General features: G+C 40.7%; 1 protein-coding gene across 1 annotated transcript in view; it reads right to left on the bottom strand.

Moving 5' to 3' along the window:
* Positions 1-14,284, bottom strand: part of ANO4 (anoctamin 4) — a 257,465-nt gene that overhangs the window by 141,295 nt on the left and 101,886 nt on the right. Inside the window, exon 3 of the mRNA XM_036301477.1 lies at positions 9,427-9,516. Within this exon, the coding sequence (XP_036157370.1) occupies positions 9,427-9,516 (90 nt within the window). The remainder of the gene's footprint in view (positions 1-9,426; positions 9,517-14,284) is intronic.

Genomic DNA, 14,284 nt, shown 5'->3' with positions numbered 1-14,284 from the left:
GGCAAAAGATCCTGCACTGAACCTGACTACAGAAATTGGCAAGAGAACCTGACTAGAACCTGGTAACTGAACCTGGCTGGAGAACCTGGACAGAACCTGGCTGGAGAATCTAGCAAGGGAACATGGCTACAGAACCTGGCTGGAGAACCTGGAGAACCTAGCAAGAGAACATGGACACAGACCCTGGCAGGAGATCCTAGGCAGAACCTCTCTGGAGATCCAGACCAGAACTTGGCTGGAGATTCTGGCTGGAGATCCTGGCTAGGCTCTTGATCAACTGAACACTGTCTCCGTGTCTTTCCTTCTTCGCCGACTCCGTCCACACCTTTGGGGACCCCTGGACCTGCTGGGGCAGGACCCCAGCACCCCAAGTTCCGAAGTTAATCAATTTTGTAAAATCTATTTATTCGAAGAGTATTTATGGCCAGACACCGTGCTGGGTTAGGAACTGGGCTCAAGTGCTGGCAACGACAGGCATGGCCCTGTCATCCCAGAGCTCACTGTCCGGCCAAGATGGGAGCACGGTCTCTCTATCCACAGGCACCAATGTCACAAACATATGCCTCATCCAAATAAGGTCACTTGTTAATGATGCCATCACCTTCCTTATATTCAAATAAAAATAGGTTTGATAAATACATCCCTAGAACAGCTCTACTATTAATTAGGTCCATGAATAAGAAAGGGAGCCAAATGTTCTGAGGAGTCGAGTAAGAATGACCGAAAGGAGCCCAGCTGGTTGGAGCATTGTCCCGTACACCAAGCAGGTTATGGTTTGGATTCCTAGTCAGGGCACATACCAGGTTGGGAGTTCAATCCCTGGTCCAGGCCTTTATGGGAGACAATCGATCAATGTTTTTGTCACATCGATGTTTCTTTCTCTCTCTCTCATTCATTCATTCATTCATTCATTCATTCATTCATATTCTCTCTCTCTCTCTCTCTCTCTCTCTCTCTCTCTCTCTCTCTCTCTCTCTCTCTCTAAATCAACAGAAATATATCCTATAGCAAGGATTAAAAAAAAAAAAGACTGACCAGAAGGAGAGAGAGTGTGAATGCAAATGCAAACACTTCATGCAGCCCAAATAATGGACCCGCATTGCATTCGGACTCAGAAAGGGCTGTGTAAACAGAACTGGGCAGATAAGATGGGTCAGGGTAGCCAGATACCATGCATTAGGGAAAGCAATAATTCTGCTTTGCAAAAAGCACTCAGCTAAAAAGATCTGGAAACAAAACAGCAGGGACATGCATATGCATATAACAGCTAAGCAAGGGTCAAGACACTCAATTTGCCCGGGAAGACCAAAAATCAGCCACAGAGTCTGAGTAATTCACCCAATTCAGCATAGCAAAGAGATTTCGGAGGGCTGGCTCACTGTACAGGGGAGGGCAAAAGTAGGTTTATAGTTGTTCATATGGAAAATACATAAATTAATAAGCAAGAATGCAAGAATAAACTCTGTGTTTCATGTGCTCACAACTATAAACCTCCTTTTGCCCCACCCTGCACTATCCCAGAGAAATCAGAGAACCAGTGTTATAAAAGCAATGGGGTGTGTGTGGGGGGGGGGGGAACCAAAACAGTAAATACAAAAAAACCAAACAGTTGGATTCACTGCTCTTGTCTTTAATTCTCTATTTTCCACATGCAGCAGAATAACCCCACCTTGTATTACAGGACAGGGTGCTTTGATCTCAGTATTTTCTGATGCAGAGAAAATAAAGTGAAATTGCAGGTCACTGAAGACATGAGAGGGCTGAGCAGCATAACCTAAGTCTCTCTTTGTCCAAGTGCCAGTTCATTATACTATTTTTGTCCTGAGTTCCACATTATTCCACCTGATACTCAGGATTCTGAAGGTATTGCACAGTGACCTCAAAGCCTCGTTAGAAAGTGCCAAAAAAGGGGGACACCTTCAGGAATAATTTACAATGCAAAAAAAACGTGTTTATATCTCAATCTGAACCCTTGCCTGGCTGTTTTATAGCAGGTTCATCTTTATGTCTAGGGTCCCTTTTAGGTGAAAGCTCAAGGTAGCTCCAGAATTGCTGGCAAATAGGAGGCACACAGTGTCCATTTTAAAATAAATAAAAGCTAGTTGTCACAGTATATAAACTGTTATCTTTTCCTTCCTAATGAGCTTTGCGAGATTATTTAAAAGAATCTGTTTCTCTTTTAGGCTCAGAGATTTAATTTAAAGGAAGTGAGAATAGACAACAATTTATTGAAAGCTGACTGTGTGTTGAGAATCATCAGTGCTGTTTTCTCCAAGCTATTTCTAACGGGCTTCTTTCTTTTTATTGGAAAGCATTCTATTATTCTTAAATAATAGGCTTTCAAGAACAGGAAGTCACTTAACCACCAAACAATCACGTTGTCACAGTTCTCAATAAAGCTAGACTTTACATCATTAGCCCGACAGATCTGACACATTTTAAACTTGAACAAACAGATCAAATGAAATGTTTTTAAAAATTCAGGGAAACACACAGACTCAGCACAGCATTGAGCACCTTAGGCTGGGATTTTAAAGACTAAACACCACTTAGCATTTATATGGCCCTTGCAAGCCTAGGCTCTCTAGAGCAGCGGTTCTCAACCTGTGGGTTGAGACCCCTTTGGCGGTTGAACGACCCTTTCACAGGGGTCGCCTAAGACCATCCTGCATATCAGGTATTTACAGTACAATTCATAACAGTAGCAACATTACAGTTATGAAGTAGCAATGAAAATAATTTTATGGTTGGGTCACAACATAAGGAACTGTATTTAAAGGGCCAGAAGGTTGAGAACCACTGCTCTAGATGTTCACTACTCTTTCAATGAATCTGAGAATGTCCCTAAGGCAAAGACTGCCTGGTTTACTACTAATAGTAATTTTTAAAAAGGGACTAGTTCAGAAAACTCAAAATAAATAAATGAAATAATTAGAAAGGACACAAATCCTTTCTTAGCTGGCTTTATTCCTTTATAATAGGCCAGTAGTTTTCAGTGTGTTCCCTGGAACCCCAGAATCCTTTTGGGAGCTTCAAGAAACCATGGAAGGTGTAAAGAGGAAACTGAGTGGGCAAAGCCCTATATCCTCTACCCACCAACCCCACCTCACCCCACCCCACCCACCCACCTCACCTCACCCCAAACAGCCCAGTTATCTGTTTTATATATTGAGATGATATGTGAAAATATACTTGGGGGGCAAAAAACTGATTCTCCTGCTATAAAAAGTTTGCAAACTTCCATTAGTGTGTTATGGCAACATTTAAGTGGTTATATTAATACATCCCAAAGAAACACTGGGGTAAGAAAACTGGGATCCTCACTGATACAAATCTGAGCAGGCACTCTTTTCCTGCCATAGAAAATTTACTTAAAATATTTTGAAATTCAAAAGAAATGTGTGGTCATTAAGAAAGTAATTATATTGGCATTTCCTGGCTCCCTAATGATGCTGTGTATAAAACAGAGTGCTGATTATGGCACGGGGTTCCCACCATACACTCTGCAATGGGGCCAAGACCATTGACTCGGTCCTGGGACAGCATCCTATATAATAAAGAGGTAATATGCAAATTTACCATAACACCCTCACACAAGATGGCCACCACAAGATGGCCGGCAGGGGAGGCAGTTGGGAGCAATCGGGCCGGCAGAAGAGCAGTTAGGCGCCCATCAGGCTGGCAGGGGAGCGGTTAGGGAGTTATCAGGCTAGCAGGCAGAAACATTTAGGGGTAATCAGGCAGGCAGGCAGGCAGGCAGGCGAGTGTTTGAGAGCCAGCAGTCCCGGATTGTGAGAGGGATGTCTGACTGCCAGTTTAGGCCCGATCCCCTGAGGGGTCCTAGATTGGAGAGGGTGCAGGCTGGGCTGAAGGACACACCCCCCCCTCAGTGCACAAATTTCGTGCACCTGGCCTCTAGTGTTTCTTATGAGAAGCTTCTCCAACTGCTACTTCATTTTAAAGAAGAGACAGACGCCTTCATTAGTTCTGTAACAGGGCAGACAATGAAGCACCTATTACAACCCTGGGAGTGATATTTAGAGAACTGTGTGCCCGACTCCAGCTTTGCTCAGTAACCTTGGTTACCTTTTCACGATTTGAAAAGAGGTCAGTGATGTTCTGCATTAAAGATCCTCAAAGTCTACTGAACATAATTTTCCCTTCTCTGAAAGGAGCATGAGCTTTGGATTCAGACAAGCCTGGGTTCAAATGCTAGTCCCCCCTCTTAGTAGCTATCAGATTCGGTTATTTAACTTAAACTTTAACTTCTTTATCTTTTAAGTGGAGATCATACAATTTACCATGCAGAACTTTTGAGAGGAATCAAGACAAGGAGGCAGCCCACACTTGCCCAGAGCTTGCCAGGCACTACACTAAGGGCTTTGCCTGGATAATTATCTCTCTTACAAATGTGGAAATTAAGTAAAGAGAATCTAACACCAAATAAAATAATGTAGGTAAGAAGGTCAACCACAACCATAGTTGCCAGACAAGATAACTACTTCAATATATGTCAGCCCTTCCCTCTTCCCCATCTTCCCCTTTGAAACAGCATGACTATGTGGATTCAAAATAAAATTGGAAATCAGAGCTCAAGAAATTAGATTCAAAATGACTCACTGGATGTCTCTGAGAAATGACTCAGTCTCCTCAGCCATAGAAATACAAAGAGCCAACAATGGAGGAGCAATTATATGATTACTAGAGGCACAGTGCACCAAATTTGTGCACTCGCAGGGGTCCCTCAGCACAGCCTATGCCCTCTTGCAGTCCAGGAGACCTTGAGGGATGTCCAACTGATGGCTTAGGCCCTTTCCCAGGACATCCTTATCACTGCCATGGAGGTGGGAGAGGCTCCTACCACCAATGCTGCACTCACCAGCTGTGAGCCCGGCTTCTGGCTGAGCGGCACTCCCCCTGTGGGAGCACAATGACCACCAGGGGGCAGCTCTTACGTTGAGCATCTGCCCCCTGGTGGTCAGTGCACGTCATAGTGACCGGTCGTTCTGCCATTTAGTCGATTTGCCTATTAGCCTTTTATTATATAGGATGTGGGCAAGTGTGTGAACACAGAGGGTCAGGCTACAGGATAACAAGTATTGAACAATCCTTCCAACTCCCAGGTCTCATTTCAAACACTCTGCTCTTTGCTCTCTTTCCCTCATTAGAACCTAATGGACTATAACACAATAATGTCTGCTAGGGCATGAATGCCACTCAAGAGTACCCACATGGCCTTGGCCGGGAAGCTCAGTTGATTAGAGTGCTGCCCCCATATGCAAAGGTTGCAGGTTTGATCCTAGGTAAGAGCACATATAAGAATCAACCAATAAATGCATAAATAAGTGGAATAATAAACTGATGTTTCTCTCTCTTTCCTCTCCCCTCCCCTCCTTCTCTCTCTCTCTCTCTCTCTCCCTCTCTCTCCTTTCCTCACCCCTCCTCATTCTCCTATCCAAGCATCACCTACCCAAAAGCTCAGGCTTGTAGAAAATAGAAGCCAGGAACTTTAGACAACACAAAACTCTGTAGAACCAAAGGAGTTCAAGGAACCTGGCTGCCATCATGGGATGAGGAGCAAAGGAAGAGAATGAAGAGATGGGGAAAATAACCTCAAGGAACACACAAACACACACACACACACACACACACACACACACACATTTACATTATACTGACACATATAAATGCTTTTTTCCTAAAAAGAAACCAAGTTGTTTTCAATTTGAACAATGAAACAAAATGGGATCTGTGACCATTTTAATTTTTCATGAATTAAACTATACACCAAAACGTTCAACACTACTTTAAGATATTATGCCTAGCACAGTGCCCGGCACATAACAGGTGAGATGGATAGGTGGTTGAATAAATAGAGTAACTCTTTTCTTCCTTATAAGCTGTATAGCTGAGATGCAGGAAGTTGAGAAACAACTTATGGATGGCCAGCTTCTCCAACGAATCTTTTTTTGAATAGATGAAGCTATTCTAAGGGCATAAGCACTACAGGAAAAAACACAAATATACTTTACAATGTAGAAGCATAGGGAGGAATTCTTACATTAAGATGTAACAACATAGTAATAACATTTTAGAAATCCAAAGTAGTTAGTTTTTCTTATTCATTTTATTTTCTCTTTTAAATAGCAGAACAAGGGCTGATGTAGGATTAAATATTGCCTCTGTCATATATTACCCATATAGCCTTGGGGAGATATACTCAGTTTCTTCACTTTTAAAATAAAGAAATTAGCCCTGGCCAGTGAGCTCAGTGGTTAGAGGGTCAGCCTACACACCCAAGGGTTGAGGGTTGATTCATGGTCAAAGGCACGTACCTGGGTAGGAGGCTCGATCCCTGGCCTGATTGGGGCTCATGTGGGAGGCAACCAATCAGTGTGTCTCACATGGATGTTTCTCTCTCCCCCTCCTTCCCTCCCTCCCTCCCTTGCACTCTCTCTGAAAAGCAATGGAAAAAATATCCTGGGGGAGGATTAAAACAAGCAAATAAACAAATAAATAAATAAATAAAATAGAGAAATTAGTTTCTGCTTTTACTTATGGTTGTCTTAAAAACAAAATTCTTAAAACACTTCTTGAGTCTGGCCTATCTCAGACTCAAAAAGTGTTTGAAACTCACACACACACACACACTCACTCTTCTATCTTGATCTTGAAGGCCATACATATATTTCACAAAATTCTAAGAAAACAATGAACACTCTCCATCATCATGCTAAAAATAGAGGAGAGAAGTTTTACTGATGTTTAAATCCTATAGTATATTTTTTTTACATTTTTATATGTTGGTCTCTCAAAGCTTTTCATAAACAATAATCTAAGGTACAGTCCCTTGAAGAACCAAACTATGCATTTTTATACTTAGAAATTTCAATGAACTGGTTAAATATCTGAAGCACATATGGAATCCAGATAGAAACTGAAGGTGAATAAATAGCCCAAATCTTTCCTACCAGAAATAACCCAGGCTATGTGAGCAACTTCCCAAACCTATTTAGCATAAAACTTAATTCTCAACATGAAAATATTAGAAAATTCTTAAACCAATAAAAAATTTGATTTGCATTTTAAAGTGAAATAACACTTTCTTTTTCTTATTTTTAAATTTAAATATAAAGTACTTACAAACGTATATTCTTCTATCTGTTCATAACAAATTCACCATTCTAAACTATAAAGTGTCATATACAAATGTCTTTATTAAGATGTGCTAACAAAAATTACTATAAAAATAGTCTCATAAACATTTAGTTAATTTTGATGTAAGTTCATTCAGTCCTAAAAATATTCATCTCCTGACTTGCAGGGAAGCCACTGTATCATTTATTAAAATATTTTATTATTGATTTTTATACAGGAAGGGATAGAGATAGAGAGATAGAAACATCATCCATCTGCTGCCTCCTACACGGCCCCTGCTGGGGATCCAGCCTGCAACCTGAGCATGTGCCTGATCAGGAATCGAACCAGTGACCTCTAGGTTCATGGGTCAATGCTCAACCACTGAGCCACAACGGCTGGATTAAAATATTTTTAAATCCTTTCAGTACTGTATGCTTTATCATCTTTCACATCAAATAATGTAATTACATAATTTTAAAACTTTCCATGAAAAGTTATTTTCTGTCTAATATCTATTAATTTGGTTTTTTACTTTAAAAAAAAATACATTTAATGTTAAGAACTTATTTAAGTTACAATCAATCTGTATCTACTTGGCCCTTAAAAAGGCAATTTCCAGTCAAATTAAATCAGTACTTATTATTAATTTGATTTTTATTCTCCTCGGGAAATTTTTCTCTTTTCTTCATGAACCTGATCTGAAGGGACTGTCCAGCCAGAACAAATAGCTGGTCCTCTTACATTCTTCATCATAAATATTTCAGCCTCATCTTCTTCTACTTTAGGATCCTTCACCTATGTGTGTTTAAACACCTAAACTGAGCACATTCATGAAGGAATTAACCCTCCATTCTAGTTTGGCCTCCATTATTTATCAGATGACCTTGATACTTTACTTCTCCCAGCCTAAGTTGTCCAAAAAGTGGAGATAGTACCTCATAAGGAGAGTAGTATAATGACAAAAGGGGATGACTAAAAATGCTTGAAATTGTTTATTAAAAACTCACATACAAATGCAATGTCACAAAACTCATCGTAGCAAAAAAAAAAAAAAAATTGCATTGATTCTTTATGTAATGCAATTATCTTCACATCCAAATCCTTTAAATGCAACATTGTTATTTAAAGAGGAACATCATTATCTAGAACTAGAGGCCCGGTGGACAAATTTCATGCATGGGGGAGGGGGGGGTCCCTCAGCTCAGCCTGCACCCTCTCACAATCCAGGACCTCTCGGGGGATGTCCGACTGCCAGTTTAGGCCCAGGGATTGGGCCTAAACCGGCAGTCAGACATCCCTTTCACAATCTGAGACTGCTGGCTCCTAACCGCTTGCTTGCCTGCCTGCCTGATCGCCCCTAACCAACCACTCTGCCTGCCTGCCTGATCACCCCTAACCACTTGCCTGCCTGCCTGATTGTCCCTAACTGCCTCTGCCTGCCTGCCTGATTACCCCTAACCATTCGCCTGCCTGCCTGATAGCCCCTAACTGCCTCTGCCTTGGCCCCCACCGCAGCAGCTTCATCCGGAAGGACGTCCAGAATGAGGTCGGGAAGGTTGTTCAGTTGTCTGGTCTAATAGCATATTACACTTTTATTATTATAGATTAGAGCTCCAATAACAAAACAGAAATATTAATGACTTAGTATGTGATACTGCATCATCCATCTTCAGGGTTAAATCTATAATTGGATTAAATGTATTAATTATGGAAAAATTCCTAGTGAAAACCATAAAACACAAATAAAGTAGCCTAAGAAGAGTAACCCTTGATTAATCAAAATTCTTAGAAGAGAGGGGCTCACTTCTGGGTCACAGCCCATCATCAGTGACTCCTGATGCCCGTTTTAGAGAATAAATTCTTGAATTTGGCTTACTGCATCAACACTTACTTCCTACTACTTACATCTCAGCAAAGGAATAGTATTCTGGTTTGTTACAGATTTTTCATTTGGTATGATTAATCCAGGAATCTAAAAAATTACAATACCTAGTCATTTATAAAATAGCATAGCATATTCCATATACAGAATTTATAATTCCACTACGGTTTTCCACCAGGCTTCTTCAAAGACCCCAATATTATGTGGTTCACAGTTTTACAAATTAAACCTGCATTTCACTAACCATCTCTTCTGGTCTCAAACTATTTAACCCATATCTCCTTTAAGACGCCATTGCATTTTTTTAAACTCTGGCATTCAAGGTCTCTAGTTTCAGGGACCCCTCCCAAGTATTATAAGAGTTTCCTCTTTTACAATAAATTTAAAATTTGAGCGAAACTTACTTTCTTGAATTGCATTAAGAATCTCTGAAAAGTCCACATCACTTTTTGGGCCGTCGGGGAGTATTTGCATATCCAGCTGGTAGCCTCCTTCTAGAGAAAAGAAAGATATTCATGGAGTTTGCACTGGTTATCAGAAAGCCCAGCATCACGTCCCAAGGAGAAGCAATGTCAAACTCTAAAATGAACAGCCAGCTGCTTTGCCAGGAATCTTGAATAAATGATTCTTAAAAAATGAGAAACATTACCAGCCATTTGCTCCTCATGGGATCAAAAAGGTTTAATTGTATTTCCAAGGGAAAAATAAGGCAACTACTTTATTAAAATACCACATACTTGCTAGTATTTATTGATGACTTCCTGGGTAAAGATTATTTCACAGTAGCCTGCACCCAAGGCTATTTAAAATTAGTTTCAACCTTTACCTGGCTAATAAATGACATTCAATACAAACATTTTATGATACCATTTTCTTTAAAATTATAATAATTCACTTGTAGGGAAAGATTTAATATTCTTGAAACCACAGAATAAAAGGTATCGTGATTTTTCCCCTCACAGTTAGGCTTTCCTGCTATATCATGTATTTTTAAAATTATATCAGAATATTTTTATTTATTGTCTCATGTAATTAATCCTCTGGTACTAGTTTTGTCTGATGTATTTTTAGTGTATTCTAAAAAAGATGAATTTTGTGCTGGCCCACATACTTACAAAACATTTAGGGAAGTCAAAGAAACCAAGATATCAAAAAGCCACTTTATCATAAATAATAATAAACTCCTGAATGCTTCATAAAGTACCAGTAAAAACAACTCCAGTTTGAGGACTCTGGAAGGTATAAAAGCCAGTGCTAAAATAAATAGACGAACAGAAGGTGGCATGCCTTAGCTTCCAATATTTTTGTAGAAATAATTCTTTCATATGCCCAGGAATTATTCTTAGTCTTGAATAAAATTTCAGTTACACCCCGCCAACCCCCTCCCCCCAAATCAAGAGGAATAAGACACAGTCACTGCCTTATGGGAAACGCTCTTTTTAGGAGGGAAATGGACACAAGTAACTTAACATTACAGAAGGTAAGCTTTAGGAGGGCAGGAACTTTTGTCTGTGTGCTATAACCCAGTACTGAAAACTCTGTGTGGGGGCACAGAGTAGGACCTCAACTAATGTCGAGTGAGCCAATGAATGAGGCTCTGCAGTAATTATGAAACAAAAGCAGTAGAGCTACAAATAAAGCAAAAGGCTCAGATTCTGGAGTCAGGTAGAGCAGCACTCAAATTCTCACTAGGTAACACCAAATCTCAATCAATCTTAGTTTCCTCACCTATAAAACAGGGATGATAGTAACAGTCTCACAGAGTAGCCAGGAGGACTAACTGAGATAATGCATGAAAAGCCCTTAGCTATATAACATAGTCAGCACTCAGTAAATGGAAGCCATTACTTTAACCATCCATAATCATTTATTAGAGCAGCACAGGCCTTTATATAGAAACTACATAGCCACTAAGTAATGAGAAAAAAAGCATAAGCCAGTTCTTTGGGGCACCGGCGTGCATTTCAGTGGTTGTCAAGCACTGCGGACACAGCCGTGAACTTGGTAAATGCCTGTGTGCAGCTGGCTCACTGCAGAGTCTGAAGTTACTTATAAGACTTAGCTCAATGGGACAGAACAAAGATGCCTTCCTGCTGGCCCAGATTTAAAAATGGGTTATTTGCTTTCCCTCCCCATGGCCAGCTACTTTGAAAGTTCTGATGCTGTTCAACCTCTACGAAGGCCAATCACCGTTGTTCTGTCCAATAACCAAAGGGTTCACAATGAGGGGACACACACACACACACACACACACACACGAGAATATTCAGTACTGCCTATTGGTCAGGCTCTGTGCTATGTACTTCATTATCTCATTTAGTCTTTATAACCTTGAAAAGGAGGTGTAATAAGAAGCTGTAATTTGCACAAAGTCTCACTGCTACTGAGCTATAAAGATGTAATACCAGTCCATGCTCTTAACTATCTTTAATACCACCTCTATCCAAGCAGTCATAATATAAGCTGTTAGAAACAAGAGAACTGCATTTACCAATAGCCCCACATTCTAGTACTTCAAAAGCCATTATGGAACCTAAAAAGCAATGACTTCTTAAATAGACTAATAAATAGAAGCCTAATTTATTTACTGTCACAGTTAGCAATTCATAAGTTCAAGTAGTAGTTATGACTACTAAATAACTACAATCTATACTAATAAAAGGGTAATATGCTAATTAGACTGGAGAGACTGGATGTCTTCTGGATGTCCTTCTGGATGTCCTTCCGGACAAAGCTGCAGCGGCTGCGAGGGCCGAGGAGGGCCGGTGACCGGGAGTGGCAGCAGCAGTGGAGTGATGGGGGTGGCACCTTCCCCTGATTGGCCCGGTCGCCTCCCGCAGAGGGAGGCCAGATTGTGGCTTAGGCATGCTCCCTAAGCCATCAGTAGGACATCCCCTGAGGGCTCTCAGACTGTGAGAGGGGGCAGGCCAGGCTGAGGGACACCCTCCCCCGCCCCCACAGTGCACAAATTTTCATGTACCAAGCCTCTAGTTTTTAATAACTAAATTCTATAAAGTGTTAAAAAAATTTTTTTGCTGGAAGACATTTTAAGAGTAGAGGCAGTCATAAAAGAAGTAATATAAAGGAGGCATTCCGGTCATTAAAGTCTGTCTTTAAAGAATATTTAATGATATGGAAATACTTAATATATAATGAAAAAGTGAGGAAAGCGGATACAAGGAAACAAGTTATACATATGTCTCAAGTATATTAAAAAAAAAAAAAGACCTTTTATGTGACTAGAAAAAAAAAGACACAAAAAAACTCCAAGTGGGTACAGAAGTTATCTCTCAGTTGTGAAATTATGAGTACATTTTTGTTTTATTCTTTATCAATCCCATTCCTAGTCCCTCCAGTACAACCTCTTTTAAGAGTTTGCATTATTACTTCTTTGGACACATCCATGTGTATATCCCATTGTTTCTTGATCAATTTTATATATTACTTTTTGGGTTTTGCTATGATAGAAGACAATATAACTTATGTTACTGCCACTCTCCCTTGCTCTACACCCACCCATCAAATCACTATCCTTAGTTACTATATTATAATGCGTCAGTTTAGTAAATTTAAATTTCTTGTTCATTCAAATATAGACAGTTCTATATTTTCAAACTAGAGGCCTGGTGCATGAGATTGACGCACTCGGGGGGGTGGGGGGGGAGGATGTTCCCTCAGCCAGGCCTGCACCCTCTCGCAGTCCAGGACCACTCAGGGAGCAGGCCTACGCCAGCAGTCGGACATCCCCCAAGGACCCAAGGGGTCCTTAGTACTGCCACAGAGGCAGGAGAGGCTCCCGTCACCGCTGCTGCACTCGCCAGCCATGAGCCCAGCTTCTGGCTGAGCGGCGCTCCCCCTGTGGGAGCCCACTGACAACCAGGGGACAGTTCCTGCATTAAACTTCTGCCCCTTGGTGGTCAGTGCATGTCATAGCAACCAGTCATTCCACTGTTCGGTCGATTTGCATATTAGTCTTTTATTACATAGGATTAACACAAAGTGGTATAAAAAACAGATTTTGACACTACACTGACCTGGATTTGAATTCCATTTTTATGTGAACCTGAGCCATTAAATAGTGTCATTGTTCTCATTTATAAAATGAGAGGTTAACATTTGGGGGGGTGGGGGAGAACCCTATTAAAAATTATTAAAAATAATTTGGCTCATACTGTTAAATCATCATGGTCCACTAAAATTTTATGTGAGCCCTAGCCATTTTGGCTGAGTGCTTAGAGCAGTGGTCAGCAAACTGCAGCCCCTTGAGTGTGGCTCTTCCACAAAATACCACGTGCGGGCATTCACGTACAGTGCGATTGAAACTTCATGGCCACACTCAAGGCGCCAAAGAGCCGCATGTGGCTCACGAGCCACAGTTTGTCGACCACTGGCTTAGAGCATTGGCCCATGGACTGAAGGGTTGCATGTTCAATTCCAGATCAAGGGCACATACCTTGGTTGTAGGCTTGATCCCAGCCCTTGTCAGGGTACATGCGGAAGGCAAGCAATCGATGTGTCTGACATCGATGTTTCTCGCTCTCTCTCTTCCTCCCCACCCCCCGCCCCTCTCTTCCACTCTCTCTAAAACTCAATGGAGGGGGGAAATCCTCGAGTGAGGGTTAACAACAACAAAAATTTATGTAACATATTCCTCTTTGGCACACTGACAGTCAATTCCAGGTTTAGGGCCTAGATCAGTGATGGCGAACCTTTTGAGCTCGGCGTGTCAGTATTTTGAAAAACCCTAACTTAACTCTGGTGTTGTGTCACATATAGAAATTTTTTGATATTTGCAACCATAGTAAAACAAAGACTTATATTTTTGATATTTATTTTAAATACTTAAATCCCATTTAACAAAGAAAAATAAACCAAAAAAAAGAGTTCGCATGTCACCTCTGACACGTGTGTCATAGGTTCGCCATCACTGGCCTAGATTAAACAACAATAAAAAAAATCAGTAAAAACAAACAAAAAACAAAATCAACAACAACAAAAATCCCTGTAATTTGGACTTGAAATAGTTATTCAAGCAGAAAGAAAGGAAATTGTGACAAAGCAAATCTTACCTTCCCCGTGAAACACAAAAGACAGGGACTCAGTATAGGCTTAAGGGGACAAATGGTATTTTCTGTGATTTCTGCATAATAAATGATGCTAGGTCTGAGCTTCTGTCTCTACATGCCATTTATCTTCTGAAATAAAAATTGGTAGTTCCTGTCCTAAGAGGCATATTTAATATCAACCCTCAAATGCAGCATA

Source organism: Myotis myotis, unplaced genomic scaffold (genome assembly GCF_014108235.1).
Source record: "Myotis myotis isolate mMyoMyo1 unplaced genomic scaffold, mMyoMyo1.p scaffold_m19_p_3, whole genome shotgun sequence".
NCBI lineage: Eukaryota > Metazoa > Chordata > Mammalia > Chiroptera > Vespertilionidae > Myotis > Myotis myotis.
Note: the sequence above shows the minus strand (reverse complement) of the source record. Positions and strands in the feature narration are given on the sequence as shown.